Raw genomic sequence first — 21,189 nt, 5'->3', positions numbered from 1 at the left:
TTCTTCAACTGTTAGACTTACAGGCAAACTCCTTTTCTACTCAGTTTTAACCCATCTAAGGGTCAGATCACCCAAACTACACAACTATGCATTTGCTCAGTAAGTAAGTAAGCTCTAGAGGTGTGGACTTCAGATACACGACTTAGACTCGAGTCAGATTTGAGTTATAAATCTCTCAGCTGAACACTTGACTCATCAAAATCAAAGTTCTCCAGCCTGAAATTAAAACTTTTCCTTTTTATTATTATTTATTATTATATATTTATAATATTATCTACTATATATTTATAAATAGTTTCTTATTATCTGTGTGAATGGACCCTTTAAAGAAATGGAACATTACCGATTAGGGAACCCCTTATATATCACACTACATGGAAGTTGTGTTTAGTGACAGGTGAGTTTCATGCACTTCCCTCTGACTCCTCTGCTCCTCCTCTGCCAGATGGGACGGTGCGTCCTCTCCATGCTGAGGAGTATCTGTTCGACTTCCTGCAGGATGAAGGCTCCATCTTCTTCTCCCTGAGAAGATTGATGTGGAGAAGCCCTCTGTCCTTCAGCAGTGACCTCTACGTGGAGTTCCACTACCAGCAGGTAAGAGCGTCAGTTAACAACAGTCAGGAACAGTAGTTCGTTTCTAACCACTAGTTTACTTTCCATCTCACTGTTACCTCTATTGTCTCTGTGTATGTGTGTGTGTGTGTGTGTGTGTGTAGCTCCTGGGTGACTATCTGAGTGGGCAGCTGGTGGTTGCTCCTGCTGCAGGTGGTTTCCCTTCAGTCCAGCAGATCGCAGAGCTGTCAGCCCTGCAGCATGTGGCTCGGGGACTGAAGCACCAGCCCTCGCTGTGAGTCAAACACAGTCACACTCACAATAATACATCTCTGATCAAGACAAGCAAAGAAATCCAACACAAACATCTCACTCAGATATAGAATGCACAAAGGCTTTAATGACTTCAAACTTGTAAACAGTGTTGTCTTTAGTCCCTCCCTCACTTTGCAAATGTATTAATGACATCACTAAGTTTGCTTTCTTCCATCTTTGCCATATTGCCTCTTGAGTCAGTTCACTGTTTACAAGAGCAGGAACTCAGCTTTCAAGACAGTTGTTCACAGATTGACTGTCATGACATATTTAAGAAAGTTGGAATGTAACTGGAGTCAGAACTTGGTTAGCCTAGCTTTGCTTAAAGACTGAAAGCAGGGGCAAACAGCAAGCCTGGCTCTGTCCACTGTTTCAGACATCCTATTAAGTTACTGCAAATGAAAACTTATAATTTTGGGTTTTGCTGTTAACAGAATTAAATTGTGAAGAACTTTAAGGATATGAAATGTGTTTGTCACCAAATTAGCCAAGCTCTATTTTTTGATAGTACTGAGAGGAGAAGGAGTATTTACAGCTGCTCCTCTGACCACTACTCAAGACAAGCGCGTCATTAGTTAAAGACACACCTTCAAGCAGGTAGCCCTGTTGGAGAACCAACACAAGTGTATGGAAAAGTCCCAACTTTGTCAGACACAACTGTACCAACCTCAACAATATGGGACCTTTAACACCTTGACACACAAGTTGACTGAAAGGCAAAACATTTAACATAATCTAAATGTAAGCATGTGTATACTGACACTATTTCTCTTTAAGGGTGGAGATTATGGAGTACCTGCCCCCACAGGACGGGCTCAGAAGTAGGGCTGAAGAGATTCTAACCTTCTGTCAGGGACAGACAGCGGCCATGCAGTCCCTCAACCCTCAGGACGCTAAAATGCAATTCATTGGTGGGTAGTCTCTCCTCTCCTCTCCTCTCCTCTCCTCTCCTCTCCTCTCCTCTTCTCTCCTCTCCTCTCCTCTCCTCTCCTCTCCTCTCCTCTCCTCTCCTCTCCTCTCCTCTCCTCTCCTCTCCTCTCCTCTCCTCTCCTCTCCTCTCCTCTCCTCTCCTCTCCTCTCCTCTCCTCTCCTCTCCCCTCCTCTCCTCTCCTCTCCTCTCCATCATCACAACCTGATGATAACTGTATTTGTCTGACTCTGCTGTCTTTCAGAGCTTCAGACCACCCTGCCGCTGTTCGGCTCCAACATTTTCTTTGCCCAGAAGGTCAGCCAGCGAGGCTGTCCCTCCCCTTGCATGATCGGCATCGGTCAGGAGGGGGTACTGTTCGTTCACCCTAGAACACAGGTACCTTCAGAAGATTAACTACTTTAATCTCACTCACTGAGCACATTGTGCAGGGATACATATGTTATTTAATCAACAATAAAAAAAACAACCAGCAACCAGATTTGATTACAATGAATATGGTAGGATTACTGCTTGTTTTATTTGTAAATTAATCATCCAATCCAAGATCAAATCTTCTGTGTCTGTGTGAGTCTTTGCTAATACTGAGAACCTTCCAACTGCTGGTTAACATCCATGGTAGATAACACAAGTGTATTACACTGATGTCCAACATGCAACTGTCAATAATAAGACCAGTATCAGCTGGCTGGTGACATCTGGTGATTTGTGTTTCTTCCACAGGAGCGAATGTATGTGATTCCTCTCGCCGAAGTGCAGTCCATGCGCACCATCCGTCCCAAGAAACAAGGCAAAGTGCCAGCTGTGGACATCAGTTATGGCAATCCAGCCCGTCCCAAAACTATCACCATTCATCTCAAAGAGGTAACGACAGTTGTGACTATATGTTCACTTTGTGTAGTACTGATGGGGAAATGCTGTTTCTTACAGCCTGGGTCTTATTTGTACTTTTGGTTATCATCTATAGATTCACACTATGAAGTAGTGGAAACAAGGCTGAGACATGAGACAAACTCATAACGGGATGATAGAGTTAAGGAGTAATCAGTCAGTATTGTATATATTTTTCATTGTAGTTCATGTGAATGAACTGGATCCTTGTCCTAATTTCCGTTATGTTGTCATTCAAATGGGATATTTTACAACAACAGAGTCCATGATGAGCAGTGAAAAATACATATATAAATAAATAACAGCATGGTCCATCATGTGAAGTAAACAGTATGCCCATCATCATTTTCAAAAATGACTGACATACTGTCTCATGTCAGAGTTTTTGTGTTATTTATTGGTACATTAAAATGTCATCAATTAATTTTAGTTTTTGGCTCTGTCTATGAAACAATGACTTCAAGAAGCACTTTAAATATAAACTGTTTGTAATAATCTCTTTTAAATGTGTGTATTTATGTCTGATTTAATCTGTTAATGTCTCCTCAGGCTAAGGAGTTGTGCCATGTCCTTGCTCTGATAATGGAAGAGTTGATCCGACCATCAGTCAACAGCTCCATTTCAAATCGCCTGTAGACAGACGGAAAGATGCACACACACATGGACAGACACACACACACAGACATTACTAAGAGCCTTTGTGAATCACTGTTTTCTTTAAGAGATTTTTGTGTATACCTTTTTTGTTTTGTGTTTGTAATTTATCTTTTATCAGTGTAACTTGATGGATAGTGTGTCAGTGATGAATGGCTGAACAGAAACTTGAATATGTACACACAATCCCTCACCTTCTCTCCAGTGTTATGTTATTTCGAGAGTAAGTGATAATGATAGATGTATTGTGCTGATTATAGAACACAAATGAATGCCGCAGTAAGGATTAGAGTAATTCACTAGTTATTGTATGAATAAATCAATTCTTCAATATGGTTCCAATTGTGCATTAAAATTCTATCACACCATTGTTGAAATGTAAAGTTTGATAATCATTATTGAAAATTAATGTTATAATAATGTCATGAAATATAAATGAGTAGTTTATAAGAATTAAAGAAATATGTTGATTAACTTAATGTCATGAGTTTATCTTTTCAATTCTTGTAAGGAGGCTTCTTCTACCATTATAAAGTATTTCCAGAAATAAAGTTCTCTGCATTAAATCGATTATAAATGTTGTTATATGAATGAATCTCAACTACATAAGCAGAACAAACCTTTTCTAGTTTTTGTGCTACCGCCCCCTGAAGTGGTTCAGGGCACGGCTTGAGTCCATACATGGACAGTCACAGCCAGTGGACATTCCCCCAGGGATTTTTAAACAGTTTAATCAGTTAATGAGAGACTTTCTGTGGAGTGGGAAGAAACCCAGAGTAAACATTCACATGCCCCCCGCTTAGCCCAATAGAGACACTGTCACAGAAAAGAATGAATACCAACTCAATCCCCCCACCCCCCCATGTTTGCTCCATTTCTGGTGTTGTCTCTTATAGGGTGACTCCACCAACTTTTCACATTTAAGGGTTTTTTGTTTGTGACAGTTTGTTACAGGCTTGGGGAGTAGTACTGCATATGTGAAAAAAGTAGTATAAAGCCTTTTGTGGCTCCAGAGGAAGCTGCATGAAATCTGATAAATTGCCTCCACTGATGTCACCCAGTGGCTAAGTCGCATTCTGGGTATGCGGCATAAAAAAGGCATAAAAAAAAGATGATATCTCTGGTTCTGCTGTATCTATTTTGATCATTTGTTTTTAAGCTGTCCATAATGAGTCCAACAGTATTATGTGCAATGCTAGACCAGTGGACTGCAGAGTGAACTTCAAGCTTCAAGTTGATTATACAGATAATAATAATATATTTCCCGCCAATTAAAAATGTACTTGTGTTATTCCACATAGGCCAGCCCCAAATTTCATTCTCCCACAAAGAGAAATTGTATTAAATTCTCACTATGAGGAACAGTCATCTTGGGATAGTTGGAAAGCAGGCTCAGCCAGGGCTGACAGCTATTGATTTATACACTGAGTGAAATTACACTGTGGAGGCAACCTGACCTCAGTTTCTACTGACACAGAGCAGACTGCAGGGATGCAGCCTGAAGGTCAGAGGAGCGCCTGTGTGTGTGTGTGTGTGTGTGTGTGTGTGTGTGTATAGTCAAGACTACTGCAATCCAAATCAACTACAACACTTGTAGACCAACTCATGTCTTTATTATTGAGTTGTGTACTAATGATTCATTGTTTACCTTAAAAAAGTAATTGATAAAGGAAAAGAAAAAGATTCCTTGCTTTATAGTAAGATTAAGAAATAGCATGAAAACCTGGTTGGAAGTGGCACAATTCTTGAACTGACATTTTTCTGCAAAGTTATCCTATACCACCATTTTGTCATATTTACTTTAGTGGAATCATTTAAACTTTTGGCAACTACATTTACTTTACAGAGTTAGATGAGAAGATTGGTATCTCCCTCATGCTTGTGAGTTAAGCATGGAACTGTAGTCAGAAGGAGCTTAGACTATTTTAGGACAAAGACAGGAGAAAATCAGAATCAGAATCAGAATCAGAATCAGAATTTCTTTATTTGTCCCGCAAATGGGGAAATTCCTTAGTCACAGCAGCCAAAGGACAGTATCACACTTAAACAATAATAAAAAGTAAAAAATAAACAATATAATAAGAGATAAGAAATAGAATTAACTCGTATATACATAGCATTTACAATATGAACTTGGTATTTACAATATGACATAGTATTTATAATATGAACAGTGTAAGTATAAACAGTTTGGTATTGTTATTTACAAACAATAAATGATAAAGAAAAAGAAAACAGTCAACGAAAAAAAAATCAAACAAACAAAAAAACACCCAACAACACCTCTCGAACTCACTGTTAACACATTTTATCTCATTTGCTCAATCTGTACACAGACAGAAAGTTGAAAAGAGCATTTTTGAGTTTTAGAGTGTACTGCAGTAACTAATTCTTGGTGAACAACAGCCCAGCACAGTGATTTCCTGAAGTCTGTCATCAGTCAGGTTGCCAGGTTTGATACCATCATAACTGTACAGAATCCAAAACCTGTAGTCAACAACCATATCTGACAACCCAGAAATCACTGTACGTTACTCTAAAACCACAAACTGCCATTTATAACTACTGAGTGCTCATGTGGTTTGGTAGTAATGGCTACTGAGTACTCAAGTAATAATGTAGTGCTGACTACTGAGTAATCATGAAGTAATATAGTAATTACTATTGTGTATATTTATTCAATAGAAAAGTAAAGACTATTGAGTATGCCTACTCATATAATAACATAGTGCTGACTAATGAGTACTCATGTAATAATGTAGCACCACTATGAACATTCATGTAATAAAGAAGTAATGACTGCTGAGTGCTCTTGTAATAATGTAGTAATGATTACTGAATACTCATGTGTCAGAAACTAAACCTGTTGCCAGGCGTTGCAGCTGGTGTGATCCCATCACAAGATGGGCTCTACATCTTCTTCTTCTTCTTCTTTCTTTTTTTTAAACAGAGTTACCTGAACCAACCTGGGGATTTCTACCTCTCTCTCTGGCTTTCTATTCTGCAATGAGCTCTCTCTGAACTTGTGCCACATGGATGCTGAAAATGATCATCTGTCAGCAGTCCCAGCACACGCAGACTTTAAAGTTATAGTTTACTTTATTTTGTTTTACTTAGGTTTTAGTCTAATACATTTTAACTAGCTGCCAGAGTTAAGAAGCTGGTTAAAAATCGATTATACCAGTCTATTGTACATTACCTTTCTGTTCTTTGTCATTCCTGCCTAAAGTAGAAAAAGTAGAAATATAATAATACAAAGTACTGCATTACAATCAAGATTATATTTGCATATATTAGTTGGTTGTTTAGTTGTTGTGTAGTTTAATTTCACAGCGCAACTTATTCAAAATCATTATACGCTGTTCAACTATTTTCCTCATAAATGTAATTCATCACTACAATTACAATGAAATTAAGTTAATTAAGAGAAGTACTGTTCATGTTTCCCTTCTGGTTTCCTTCTGGTGACGCATTCATGTCAAATGGGACAAAAAGTCAAACAAGAAATAGGGTTCAGTTCACTATCATTAAGCCGTCGGATAATTTATAACATACTGAACATCGAACTGTCATCACGTGATTTCTGGATACTTTGTTCATGTTTATCAATGCAGTCGTCTGTGTGCTGTAAAATGTTAAGTCAAAGCTGCAGAGCTGATGAGTAACACGAGCTACAGTTCCGCCTACTTCATACTTTGTCACAGTTTCTAACTATGAACACTTGTAATAGTTGTAGTCATAGCTATCATATTTACACTTTAGCATCTTTTAAGTTATTGTGGTGATAGCTATTATAACTCAATATTCCAATGACTTTGAGTGTCACTGTTCCTCAGTGGAAATTGGAGGTTTCCTATTTCAAAATAGAACCATAAACAGTCTTAGAAAACATAGCTTCGCCCACTCTGCCTTCAGCCAATCAGAGGACAGAGTACTCTGGCGACGTCCAATTACAATACACCATTCCTTCTTCCAGGCAGAACGCTCCCCAACATGGCTGCTGCGGTACAGTAAATGCACAGAATCACATTTGTATCTTAGAGAAAACACAATTTTATAAGGATATCAACAACGACCTGGAAAGTACGACAGGTGAGTCAGCAGGCTAATATTGTAAATCAGCGGGCTGTGTCGTTATTGCGAATATTGCAACAGTGTAAAGCTAGTTAGGTCGAAGCGTATGTTAGCATCTGCCTTTGACATGAAGGGACGGAGACGTTAACCCGCGATGCCAACCATTCAGTATGGAGAGGACGATAACATGAACTCCGATTTAAACTCGTTTACACTGAATGTTGTTAGCACTGTTACATTCCACTCGTAACAAACATGGCCTACGGTATGTTTTCAATTTATGGATACACTCTTAAAAACGTTGCACCAGGTTGCACTGGCTGTCACGTTCAACCTTTGAGGGGACGTTGTGCTTTTACCACAGTGGTCCACCCAAATAGTCACTTTAGCTAATTAGCAGGCAGTGTGTGAGCAGTTGTAATGTATATTATTATTTGAAATGCAGTGTTTTTTGTGATGGTGTCGTGCTGTATGGTTAAGACTGACTCCTAAAGATAAATACCATTTAAACACAATGTTTCAAAACCATTTACACCACTTAGCTCCTGTGTATACTTTTGTTGACTTTAAAAGCCACATTTCAAATGTATGGTTACATCTAACGTTAGCTACGTTGTGTCACCTGTCTGACGTCAGCTAATCATGTAAAATAAAATGTATAACTGACGGCAGGTTATCCACAGTAGTTCAGCACTACCAGTCTTATTGTTAGGTCCAGGCGGCGTATAGAAGGGCAACACAAATCCAATGATAGGTCTTGAGCTTGGCTGACAAGGATTAGCTCGCTAAACATACACTAGTAGTAGGCCTATTTGGGAATGTATCACACCCACACAGTAGGTGATCTAAACTGGTCTGGTAGTTTGCTGCCAGATCTGGAAACACCTGCTTTGCCAACACACTTTTATCTGAAAGTGATTATTCCAGGTAAAGCAAGAGTTAAGCCGAGGATAATAAGCATCCTCAACAGAAACCACTGCCAGGAGTAGACTCAGGAGATTTGTGAGTGACAAACACAGACCACAAAAGTGGAAGTTAATTCCTGCTAAACAGTGGGCATGTTATTGAAGTTGACTTTTTAAACCTAGTTAGAACCTATAATAAGTCTGTTTTTGGTTGCAATCTTAGTCCATCAGTCTTACTTTGTCGTCAGTGCACCCTCTCACCCGTCAGTCTGTCCGACTCTGTTCTCCTCTGTTTGGCTGAGCACTATCAACTCTTTGCCAATGGAGACTGCTGACTCTGGAGTTCACTGGGCTTTTTGTGCCAGAGGAAGCTGCTTATGTGGTCAGAGTGAGTGGAGAGCCTGGTGTCAGTAGATTCAGGGCCTTGGTCTGCTTTTCAATAGAGCTATTATGCTAACATCTGGGTGCTCATGGTGTAGCCCCAACATCATACAACATGACAGCATTGAAGCTAACTTTAATAAAGCAGCTTGAGCTGATGTAATAATCAAGCTTGCCAATCATTATGATATTTTACAATAGAGCTGCAACAATTGATCCATTGGTTATCAACAATCGATTAATTGCCAGCTATTTTGATAATTGATTAATCAGTTTGAGTCATTTTTTCAAGGAAAAAAAGTCAAAATTGTCTCATTCCAGCATCTTAAATGTTAACTTTTTCTGGTTTCCTTCCTCTGCTGTGCCATAAAACTGAATATCTTTAGGTTGTGGACAAACGCAAAGATATCGTGGGCTTTGGAAAACATTGGCTGACATTTTTCACCATTTTCTGACGTTTTATAGCCCAAACAACTAATCATTTAATCAAAATATAATAATATAAACAGATGAATCACCACAAATTAATTGTTTGCTGCAATCCTATTTAAAAACCAATGGCTTAATTAAACCTGGTCTACATTACATTGTGGTACTGCAGTGTAGATCAATGTTGGTATCATTCCTGTTAGACTTGCTTTTTAATTGTAATTTGTCATTCCTCCACAGAGCTCTACATGAATGTTATGAAGAGGATCCCTGTGGCACACCTGAGCAACAATTAATCCTCCAGGCAAAAACCCCATATCCCATAGTTCCCTGCTACTCTCTACTGGTCCCTGCAGGTGTGGGTGTGCCTCCTGTCACACTGGCAGAGGAGGCAGGGCAGGAGGTGTTGCCAGGTGGAGGACCAAGGCTGCACCCGCCTGCCTTCTCCATCTGCCTCCGTCCAGATTTGACCCACTTGATCTGCAGTTTCCACAGGCAGTGGGCTGATAGGGAACCGTCCGAGAGCCACAAGCGTGCAGCAGCGTCCAGATTGGGACATTGCAGAGCGACACTTACAGGGCTCTGCTGGGTGGCGTTGGCTGTTTGAGGAGCAGAGCATGTTGAGTGGTTGTGGTTGCCATGGAGCAGCAGGATAAGAAGCAGGTGAGTTTGGTTGCTTAGTTCAGCATTTGCCTGTGCTACCTAAATGTCCCTGAGGTGGAGGATTGTTTACTGAACAGATAGGGGCCCTGGGATTGACACTACCTTGAGGGAGTGCCTAACTATCCCTAGCTTTAGGTTCATGCTTTTCTTGTGCTATTCTTCAGGGAAACAAGAACTTAATTTCTGAAAGAGCAGATGTTTACAAAAAAAAAGTCATGAGAGTAGAGATGGAACAATTATTCAATTTATGTTAAGTCAATGGAAAGGAAAAAATATTTGGCAACTATCCTGATCAATCAATTTATCGTGATAATTCAGATTATGTTTGATCATTATTCCTAAGGGAATGTTGTGCTTTTATAATAGTTGACAGTAGAGGCTGACAGGAAATGAGAGGAGGGAGTCAGACAGGGCAAGAAACACCAACAGTTAGACAATCTTAAACAAGCAGCAGGTTATCTAAACCACCTTATCAGGAGGTAAAACTGACTGAGAGTGCACCTGCAAAGTGGGAAATGGTCTGTCATTGGAAAACTGTGTATGCATACTGCTGTGGTAAAGATCTCAGCATGCTTTGAGAAAACCAGGTCATAAGACCACATCTGAAGGCAGAAGTGTTTATAGCTGTTCTGAATACCCGCATTAGAAGGCTGAGCAAAGAGCCATCATAGAGAGGGGTGAGACACAAGGATTTGTCCATGGCGTTCATTGTGTTGCACTCTGTTTTATACACAAGATATCGGAAGTAGCTGTGTGAAGAATGAAAACAAAGAGTTAGAGAGAAGTTCAAACTTCCTCTTGTCACACCTCCACACACACCTGGGCAATTGCTGGGTAAAGTGGGCATGAATGTTGGATAGTTTGTTTCAACATTTTTCAGACGCAGTCCCCTTGATTCCCTCATCAGAGAGAAGGCTTCAGATGCTGCAAGATGATCCAAAGAGCACTTTGTCTGAAGCATATGGTGATGTGTAATGATTTTGCTCTACAACTAAAATCTGTAAAATCCTGGTAAGCACATTGTTATAATAACCAAAAAGGTTGTAATGAACCATAGTTAAATTAAATTAAAAGTGCACTGATTAAAATGACATTAAAATGTAGAAAATTAGTGAACACACATCCTCCAATTTTTCCCTTTTCACATGAACACTTGTTGTCATTGATCATTTTCGGTCATTTCAGTTAAACCTGCCAGAAGGGTCAACAGATCAAACCTCTCTAGTTAAACATAGATGTGTAGGAGAGGCATTTCACAACTTGGCACTGCTGGGTCAACATAACACATATAGGAATGGAAACATGGCTGTCACTGACCTATTGCTCAACAGAGTCAAAGGAGAGCTTTCTACCTCTTCTTTCTCAGTTCCCACCTATGTGCTGTGTTCTGTTATGTAACCATTAACTCATAACAGTGGAGTAAGAAGCATGTAGCTGTCCTCCTTCTAAAGGAGACATGACTGTCCTAGAGGTCTTAGAGGTAGAGTAGACCTTTCATTCTATATGTTTGTGTTACATAACATGATCACAAGATTGATATATTAACAGCGGTGTAAAATTATATTTGTTTTTCTGTGATGGTGGTTATATAATACATTGTGAATGCATTAGTGAGAGAAGCTTGAAGAACTCGGCAGCATAGGAGTAGTGGTCCGGGTTAATCTTTAATGTCTGACCGGGCAAGTGGATCAGAAATCTTCTTACCTTTTATTTGTTAGCAGCTATCAAATCACAAAAATGACTAAAGTTTGTCATACTTAATCTCATCTGCCTTGCTCTCAAACAGTGAACTGCAAAATACTTAGTTGGAGTTTGGCCCGCATTGTTGAAAGCACCTTGCTAAATTCCTGTTTCCAGGATCATTGAAATGTTAGTTTGTGCTCCACCTCATAAAAATCTTTACCCCCTGCCATCTTCTCATGAGTGCCCAATTGGTACTGCACATGTGTAACTCTCAACAGAGATGAGAAGGAAGGAAGATGGCGCAAAGTTGTTTTTTACCACGTGCCTGATCGGGCAAGTGATTTGCCAGATTTGCTTGCCCTTCTGGGAATTTTTTATTGCCCCAGGCAATAGGGCAATCCTTGTTGTTGAGCCCTAGTAGTTTTAAAATCCAGTTAGTATAGAAGTACGGGTGTCTAGTCATTGCACTGTTATTGTTAATGCTACCATAGATGGTGGATTTGGTTTTTACTCATCTCTTACTTCCAGTCACTTTTTGCCCTTATTGCAGAACTGACATTTTAATTCCTCTCACGTTTTGTGCAAGGTAATATAAACTATAATGCTCCATCAGCTATTAAAACCAAAAATTAATTAATTGGCAAATTGAGAGTTCCAGCTTCTCAAATGTTTCAATTAGCTTATATTAGTTGCCTTCCCATATAGAGATTGAATATCTTTGGGTTTTAGGCTGTCAAAATGAATTCAGCTGGCCTTAACAATGCCGTAAAAAAGAAAATCAGTTATTACCAAAGGCAGGCTTGATAACAGAAATACCTCTCTGTATAATGCAAAACAATTCAACAACACCACAAACAACATTATGTTTGAAGTCTGTTGTAACAGGACTGGGCGATATAAACTTAAAATAACATTGCAATACCATATACTGTATACCATATACTGTATTACAATTTGCAGAAAATTCCTTGATATTAATATATATTTTGAAAGCACTTCATAAATGTAAGGAGTGGGTGACAAAATCAAGTATCACAATATTTTTTGACCAAATACCTCGTTATTGATGTTGCAACAATATTATAGGGAAGACTACTGGTATTTAAAAAAATATCAATACAATGAGATTTCTGATAAATAATTATCACTAATGTGGATGCCTAGTTGCCATGAAATAATAAAATGTGTATTTTTCTGAAAGTTGTTGTTGAACCAGTTGTGGTAATCAATCGATAGTCATAATTTTCTTGTTACCATCTTCTCTACTAATCCTCTCTGTCGCTTCTTTGTACAAATCCCTCTGTCACTAAAAAATTAGCTAAGTTAGCAAGAGGAAAATAGTCTAAGCCAGGTTATCCAGGCCAGGATTGCATTGTTCCTCTCATCAAAAGAGACAGTTTTTCTCCCCCCATTATGTCTGACCCCTCCCTTTGCTCTCTGTAGTCAGGGTTTTGTTGCTGAGTGTCCCAGCCAGCTGCTGAACTGAGTTGAACTGAATGAGGCTTGGCCCATGCCAGAGAGGCAGCCAGACTTGGTGTTTTTGAATTAAAGTCCAGCTGGCAGCGTGCACTGACGCTGGGCTCTGTTGTCTGCAGCCCAGTGACGAGGGAAATTTGGGTGAGGTTTTGCAGCATCTCGGCTCTCTTCTGACTGTAGGCATGAGCAGGCTCTCTCTCCAGTTAGGACTTCAGTCACATCTTTAGAACTGTTTTCTGAAATGTAACGATTCTGGTCACGTAGCACGGCTGTCGTTAGACACTGCCCTTGTAGCCCAGCAGCAGTAATAGAGATTTTAGTGAAGCAGAGCAGAGCAGGGCCGTCATGGTGCTGAAGATGAGAGAAGGATTCTGCTTCAGGAAGAAGAGCAGCGTAAGTTGTCTCTTGCTTGTTTCTGTCAGTCTGCAGCTGAACACATTCTCCTCAGTGAAGGCTAAACAACAAGACTGTTTGTTGCTGTTTTTGTGACAGTCAGAAACACTGTAGTCAAGGGATGTCTTTTGGTGTCAGTGGTAGTGTTAAGTGTTTGTTGGTATAATCTTGATTTGTCAGGGATCATCCAAGGTTAATCTAGATCCTTCCCAGGTTGTAGGCATGCTCTGCTTTACTAAAGCTGTTTAGGCTCCTTGTGTGTCTGCATGTTTATGTCTGTCTTGAGGATTTTTGTTGGGGCTTTGTTACTCTGGGAAATGGAAAGATATTTATAGCTTGGCTGTGTGGGATGTGGAGCTTGAAAGCTGAACCCTGTGTGTTGTCATATTTGTGTATGTCCTTCCGTTGGTGTGTGTGCAGGCCTTTGCAGACACACATCCTCACAGTGACATGGGGGGGTGGGAAAGGTTGCTTTCCCATTAACATTAGATATGACTGTTTCCCTTCCTCTGTTAGAAACACGTTCTTTTCTTTATGTAAGCAGCTATTTTGTTTAAGCATGGAATACGCCTGCATAATAGAGATAAGATGTGACCTATATAAAATTTGTTGGACATTTTGAAGGCAATTATATAAGTGAAACAAATGCTTGATTAATCACGTAGTCAATTGATTGAAAATTAATTGACAGCCAAGCATTCTCTGGCTTAATGTGGGGATTTGCTTAGCCAGATGGCTGTTTTTCATTGATGGTTTCCTGTGTAATTCAAGAAAAAAAAAAAGTTTTATCTTTTTTTTTCCCATTCCTGCCTATGTAAGTTTATGACTGGCCACCTGGGTGAGTGTTGTTTGTGTCTGAAGGGTGGGGTTGGGGCATTGCTGCTTGGGTGAAGGTCAAACATGACTTAAACAGTGTCAGAAATAGGTCTTTATCTTTCCCTGCTTGTTGGTTCTAGCCTAACAAAATACTAAAACTGTGAAAATATTGTTGTGTAAGTTTATTTAACACCAGGTCTAACAATATATAAAATAACTAAAAACATTTGGGAGTTCTGATGCACTTTTCCCCAGAAAGTCAGGGAAAATTATGAAATGTAGAGCTCTTGTCATAAACCATCCTGTATCCAGCAATGACTTGTTGCTTGGTCAGAAAGGACGTCCTTCGTTGGAGCATCATTTTATCTGTCTTGGCCAGTAACAGATTAACATGAAAATATTTGAAGTGCATTAAATTGATATAAGAGACCCCACCCAAAGGAAAACAGCAGGAGCCTATCTATGTCCAGGTTGTGTTTATTAAATAGATTATATCAATGGAATATATTGCTGTATACTGCTTAGCATGTAGTAAAATAATGTGATATAATAATGAAAAATTGTAGGTCATGTCGTCCTTACTGGTGTTCCATCATACTTTCATACTGGTATGATTGAATGAGTATAATATTGCATTCAGTGTGTTTTAAAAGGGTCTAACCTTGCGTGGCAGCTGGATTTGCAAGATCATGTTATCATGGGGTCTTGTGAATTCATCTTGCCAGGGTTCAAGTCGTGCAGTTGTGGCTTATCCACAGTGGATCAGATAAATCAGCATCCTATGAACAACTGGCAGCTATGGGCGTGGTTTAGATATAACGACCAGCAAAAGAAGCGACTGTTCGTTTGAAAACAACAATTGAGGGTCCTAAAATGACTGGCTTAGAGCATCAGTCATATCAGAACTGGAGAGTATATGTTATTTAAAGAAGAGCAAAGAATGGAGATTAAGGCTTTTCTTGGTGGAAAAGATGTTTGTGCTATTCACTCGACCAGCTCCACTGGTGTTAGCACAGGTTCTCACTGGTTTAAGTAAGCCTGTGATAGACAGATATAGACAGATTCGAAAGTGCCTGCCCTTTTACAAGTAGTTTTCAAGAATGACTTCCCAGATGGTTTTTTGTAATAAACCATTGGGTGCAGCAGTTTAAAAGGTCTTAAGAAGTCTTAAATTAACTGGGTGATCCCTGCAGAAACCTTGAATACAGACACAGCTTTCATACTAGTTACGCAAGGAATGGGTTGTGTCAGGGAATAGAACAATGATTTCCAAATACTATGAGAATTATTGTTATAAATTATATAAAGAAATACTTTGATCAAGTCTTCAAATCATCAAGACTGGCAGTAATGATAATTGTAATAAGCAAAGCTGTCAGAATTATCTTCTCAGCCAAATTTTTCATGCCTCATTTTTGTGTGAAGACCCACCAGAGTGTGAAATTGTTGTTGTATGTGTTGTTGCAGGAGGAGGATGCTGTGACTCTGGGCCTGTCGACTGGCCAGGCTCTGGTGAAGCTGCGGGACCAGCTCAGCAGCCTGCTGGAGCAGCACCAAAGGGCTGCACGCAGACGAGCCTCTGCACAGGTACACGTACATTTTTATCAGTGCTCTTTAATTAAGTACAGTCACTTCCAAACTTTTGTCCTCATCCTGCCCTAAAACAACATTTATTGTAAACTTAAAAGCAAAGTAAGGACTGGAGAGACTTGAGATTTGTCATCATCCTTGTCAGGACGTTTGGTCCCCATAAGTGTGAAAACACACAAACGTAGCACACAGAAAGCTATGTGCTACACACGGCCTCGTTCCAATCCACTTATAGAAGCACAGTTCCCTGATGTTTCTTTAAATAAATCTGTCACGTGTTTGATACCTTACATAACACACTGTGATTTAATTTGCTTATGCCTTGTTGTTTTGTCATGTTTTTGTAGGAACAGTGGGTAAATAGCTTTCTTTACCATGGCAACCGTCACTCATGTCTCCATTGGCCTGGTGCTGCCCTCACTTTACTGGTTGTGCTGGGACTCTTCTGTTGCCATGGCAGCCAGCCAAAGGGCAGGTAGGTGAACATTTATGATACTGTTTGTGCAACATCACCAAAACTGTTGCAGATCTTTGTGCAGTCATTTAGATGTATTTATTTATTTATTTATTCATTCATTCATTCATTCATTCGTTTGTTTGTTTATTTATTTATTTATTTATTTATTTATTAAGATTAAGATTTATTCTGGGTTTTTAACATAAGAAGTGTCTCATTTCACTTTCTGCTGTGGTTTCTTTCTTCTCAAAGCTGTTGTAAGATCTGTTTTCTTGTGTTTAAACGATTATCAGCAGATAGAAAAGATGTTGCCAAGTCCACAGTTTCCCATCTAATTTCCTATCCAACAATTACACCACTATTGTTGAAAAAGTAAAATTCTTAATGCTTAATGTTAAAATCTTGAAATATATTAAATGCAAAATATTAAATACTGATGTCACATTGAAAGAACAAGCTAAGTAGGTTTCTATGTCTCTCTTCAGTGTGTGTAATGCTGCTAAACAACTTGTCCACATAACTTTATTATTCTCATTAAAAATAGTCTACATGTTAAAGATGAACAGAAATGAGAAATGATAACTAATCAGCAGCTACACAAACACCACCTGTTACTGTTCTTGCTGTCTGCCAAGACAATCTTACACTTGCCTGCAATGTTCTCCATTCTTCAACACCATTTGATTAAATATCTATACTAACTTATTAATGATTAGACTCATTTGGTTTGATTTTTTTTTTTTATCAAGCAATACACAATAATTGAGAATATGTCTCTAACTGTGCTGGATCTGATCTGAAGACAGAATTCCTGATTTTCCCTTGAATTATCCCTTTTCATCTCCACAGTTCTGGCATAGAGCTGATGAACGCCGCAGCCCTCCTTCTCCTCCTTTTGCTGAACCTGCTGCTGGTCGGACGTCAGGAGAGGCTGAAGAGGAGTGAGATGGTCCACCGCCTTAAGGGCATCATCAGACAGCTCAGTGGTGAGTCAAGTTTGTTAAAAATATAGAGGAATTATGGCATTTGTACTTCCTGTCAAAGATAGTCTTTGTTCATCTGTTTCGCTTGAGGAATTACTCTTCCTCAAATGATTATATTCAACTCATTCATGGCAACATCCACAATGACATTTGTGGCATCAAACTGGTGTCTTGTTTGTTAGTCATACTGGGGATTGGCCTAATCTTCCCAACAGGTGTCATATCATCATGGTTTTAATACTTTTTTCAGTGAAAATGAAAATTATAATGCCAAAGTGATCATTCCCTGTAATCATTCATCGCATCACAATCGTAATGGCCTGATAGCTCACCCGGTAGTGCAGCGGACCGGGTTCGATACCAACCAGCCCTTAGAGCTGTCATTCTTTCAGCTCTCCTATCAAGTCAAGGCCACAAAACAATATTAAAAAACTAGAAAAATTGCATTTCCTGTGAAAATACAGTGTGAATGCTGACGGCTGAAGTGATTTCGGAAATCTGCTGAATGTACTGCTGGAAATGCATAAAACTATAAGAATGAATGGTCAAGATTTTGCAGAAAAAGCTGAAAAGCATAAGGCTTAATGGGCTGAAAAAGCTGAATATTGTGATAGTTGAACAGTTTCTCTAGCTGAACATGAAGCTGAATATTTGAAAAAGTTGAAAAGGCAGAAAGGTGAATATTTGAAAAGGTTGAAAAGCTGAAAAGGTTGAAAAGCTGAACAGTTTGATAGTAGAATGGTTTCTGTAGCTGCACATATGCTGGAGCAGTAGCAGAATGAAATCTGAAAATGTCCCCATAAGAATGAATGGGAAAACACCTCCCAAACACCTGCAGTTCTAGAAAAAAGTCTAATGATTATGGCCAAAAAATGTATACAGTGAGTAACAGGAGACATTGCTGAAGCCTGTGATGTGTTTTTTATTTCTGTAGAGTGAAAAATGAGGGTACGAGAGCGAGAGACAAAACAGGTACCGTCTGCTCCACTCCAGAAATTTAGGCTCAAAATTAACATTGCGGCTTATGGGGGAGTTGCTGGAGTGCTTGTCGCTCGAGGGCCTCTACAGCCAAAAGTTTAGATCCTACATCTGAGATAAGACCATCACCTGAAAGCCAACAAGATTTCCTACATTTCCATGTATATATTGTCTATGTGAAGTAAAAGATGTGGGACCCAAATCAAGCTGAAGACAGTTTTTTCTAAAGTTTTTCCAGCTGCTCTCCACTCTAGCGATGATGTCACGCACTCTAGCTCACGCAATACACACCCATTATAAAACCAGAAGACCAGTTAAAAATCCTTAAAACTAAAACTGTGATTATTTCAAAACCGTAAAAGATTTTCAAAAAGTGAAATACATGACCAATAGTTCAAGGTCTTGTGAATATTTTAAAGTTGGAATGGTGTCTCTAGCTCAAAGTATGAGGGACCAGAAGAGGTTGAAAGTGGATGAGTTTTGAAGAGGATTTGAAGATTTTCCCATTTGCTTCCATATTCATTTTTGTTTGGAAAAAGCTGAATATTTGAAAAAGTTGAAAAGCTAAAAAGCTGAAAAGTACAAGGTTGAAAGAGCTTAAAAAGCTGAACATTTTGATAGTTGAACGGTTTCTATAGCTGAACGTATGCTGAAGTAGTAGCAGAATGAAATTTGAAAAAATCCCCATAAGGATGAATGGGAAAATTTTTGCAGAAAAAGCTGAATATTTCAAAAAGTATAAAAGATAGAAAAACCAAAAATACACGCCATCATGTCCTCAACAAGCTGAACATTTTGATAGTTGAATGGTTTCTGTAGCTCAAAATTTGTAGGAGTAGAAGAGAGCCAAAAAACGTACGGAAGCAGGAATAATAAATCCCAGAAGAACAATAGTGTGAATGCTTTGAAGCATTCACACTAATAAGATAAAAGAATAATCACAACATAATTTTATCACCATATTGTTCTGCCCTACTAAAAATACAGCTTTTTACAAATATAGAACTGATTCACATTCAGAACCAAGTTTCCCTATGCCAATGACCTTCTATGGTGGTTAATTTCGATATCCAGCCCTAGACAGATGGCACTGAAATGAGTTTGAGCTTTTCTACTGGTATTTGGTGAAATGATTGACAGTATAATTCAGTATTAACTGGAGTGACCAGGGGCGATCAAGACATTTTTTAAATTGATTTGCATCAACAAGATTAAGCCAATGACCGCTGTAACTGGTTACATCAGCTATCAAAAATGCTGCAATGTTCTGTGTTTAAACTCCAGAATCGTTTCTTCACACATTGAAACAAGTGAACCATGAAGCAGCACAAACAAAGAAATGCCAGCAAGTAGCACCCTCACTCGAATTGGTTTTCAGTCTTTACCACTGTCAAATGCTCTATCTAAAAGATTCTGACAGAACTTAGAGATAATGCATCTCACTACAGCAGTGAACATTTCCTGAATGTTGTGATCATGTTAAGGAGAGTCAGTGTTTCATACTGACAGGTTCTGAGAGGAGATGAGTCATTTGTTGGTCATAATTACAAGACATTTTCACTTCACATTTTTCATTCCCTCCCTCCTCTCTCTGCCTGCACCTCACTTTCTTTACCTGTTACTCCAGACTATCTGTCAGGGTGTGTGGGTGAAGTTCGGTGGTCTCCATCTCTGTACCCTGATCTCTACACACCCACGTCCCCATCCTGGTCCCTTCACTGGACCTACCGTGACTCCCAGTTGGTTAACCTGCCTGTTAGTCTGCTGGTGGAAGGAGACATCATTGCTCTGAGACCTGGCCAAGAGGCATTTGCCTCCCTCAGAGGCATTAAGGTTAGTCTGTGTGTGGATGCAGAGTACAATGCACGTACGTGCACACTTGTTTATAGATGCAGAGTAAGTCAGATGTGGTTCATGAGGAAAATGGGCAGGAACAGTTTTGAATTTAGTAGATTTGATTCCACCACAGCCACTCATAATCTCCTTTCTCTGGCACAATGTCAGGAAGCAAGTACACTCAAGGTTATATTGTGTACATTGGAATTTGATCTTTCTGCTATATTCAGTATCAGTATTAAACCTTTTTTTAATCTTTCATTTTTAATTTCAGTCAAAGGTGTTCTCTATCCTTAAATATATACTGGCATGGGCCTTTGTCAGACTTAATTGAATTTTAATTTCTTAAATATAAATCCTAGAAATACAATATTTTGGTATTGTTCCAATACTAGCAAATTAACACACATGCATACTCAGGACCCCACAGATGACGTCTCAGCCTCTAACAGCCACTATGTGTGCGGACAGAAAAAACTGCTATTCTCAGTCCTGCTAGAAAGTAAATACTTAATACTGGCAGCTGAGGTAAATAGTTATACATGAAATAGTCTTGTCAAAGAATTTTTTCCACTAAGACAGACAGACAGACGTGAAAAAAAATAACTGCACAAACAGAAAAGAAAACATGACTATAATAAATGGATATCAGCCATTAACAGTGCTGGGATGAGGTACATGACTACAGAAGAGGAGTCAGTTCAGTTTAATTTTGGAACCTACAGGGTTCACAAGGCTTACAAGTGATCATGCCAGTGTAAAGTATGGCTTTAATATTTCACAAGTGAACTGTAGACGGTGAGAAATGGCATTTGCATTTGCTAATAGAGATGCTGTATAATGAGTCTTGACATGTAGGCTAAGTTATTATTGTTATTTAAGTTTTTAAATGAACTAAATAGAATCGGTTAAGCATTATGCCACATTAGATGGTTGAAGGCTGGGCGATATGGCCTTAAAAAAATAATGTGATATTTTTAGGCTATATTACAATACACCAAATACATCTAAATATTCTCTAAAGCACTTCAAAAATGCTAGGACTGGTAACCAAATCAAATATCACAATATATTTGACTAAATACCTCAATATCAATTTTGCAATGATTTTTTATTGAAAATATTGTATGCATGACTATTGGTACTTTCATCTGTAATTTGGATAAAATGACTACTTAGGTAAAG

At 38.9% G+C, this 21,189-nt stretch overlaps 2 protein-coding genes across 2 annotated transcripts in view; both read left to right on the top strand.

Annotated features, from left to right (window-relative positions):
* The window catches only part of myo15b (myosin XVB), a 55,695-nt gene extending 51,876 nt beyond the window's left edge, over positions 1-3,819 (top strand). Inside the window, exons 61-66 of the mRNA XM_073490138.1 lie at positions 446-594; positions 717-847; positions 1,645-1,778; positions 2,040-2,173; positions 2,519-2,659; positions 3,236-3,819. Of these exons, the coding sequence (XP_073346239.1) occupies positions 446-594; positions 717-847; positions 1,645-1,778; positions 2,040-2,173; positions 2,519-2,659; positions 3,236-3,322 (776 nt within the window). The 3' untranslated portion in view covers positions 3,323-3,819. The remainder of the gene's footprint in view (positions 1-445; positions 595-716; positions 848-1,644; positions 1,779-2,039; positions 2,174-2,518; positions 2,660-3,235) is intronic.
* A 3,540-nt stretch (positions 3,820-7,359) lies between these two features.
* tmem94 (transmembrane protein 94) overlaps positions 7,360-21,189 on the top strand; it is a 37,830-nt gene continuing 24,000 nt past the window's right edge. Inside the window, exons 1-6 of the mRNA XM_073489432.1 lie at positions 7,360-7,432; positions 9,370-9,792; positions 15,628-15,747; positions 16,098-16,225; positions 17,057-17,193; positions 19,796-20,001. Coding sequence (XP_073345533.1) covers positions 9,769-9,792; positions 15,628-15,747; positions 16,098-16,225; positions 17,057-17,193; positions 19,796-20,001 — 615 coding nt within the window. The 5' untranslated portion in view covers positions 7,360-7,432; positions 9,370-9,768. The remainder of the gene's footprint in view (positions 7,433-9,369; positions 9,793-15,627; positions 15,748-16,097; positions 16,226-17,056; positions 17,194-19,795; positions 20,002-21,189) is intronic.

Source organism: Pagrus major, chromosome 20 (assembly GCF_040436345.1).
Source record: "Pagrus major chromosome 20, Pma_NU_1.0".
NCBI classification, from domain to species: domain Eukaryota; kingdom Metazoa; phylum Chordata; class Actinopteri; order Spariformes; family Sparidae; genus Pagrus; species Pagrus major.
Note: the sequence above shows the minus strand (reverse complement) of the source record. Positions and strands in the feature narration are given on the sequence as shown.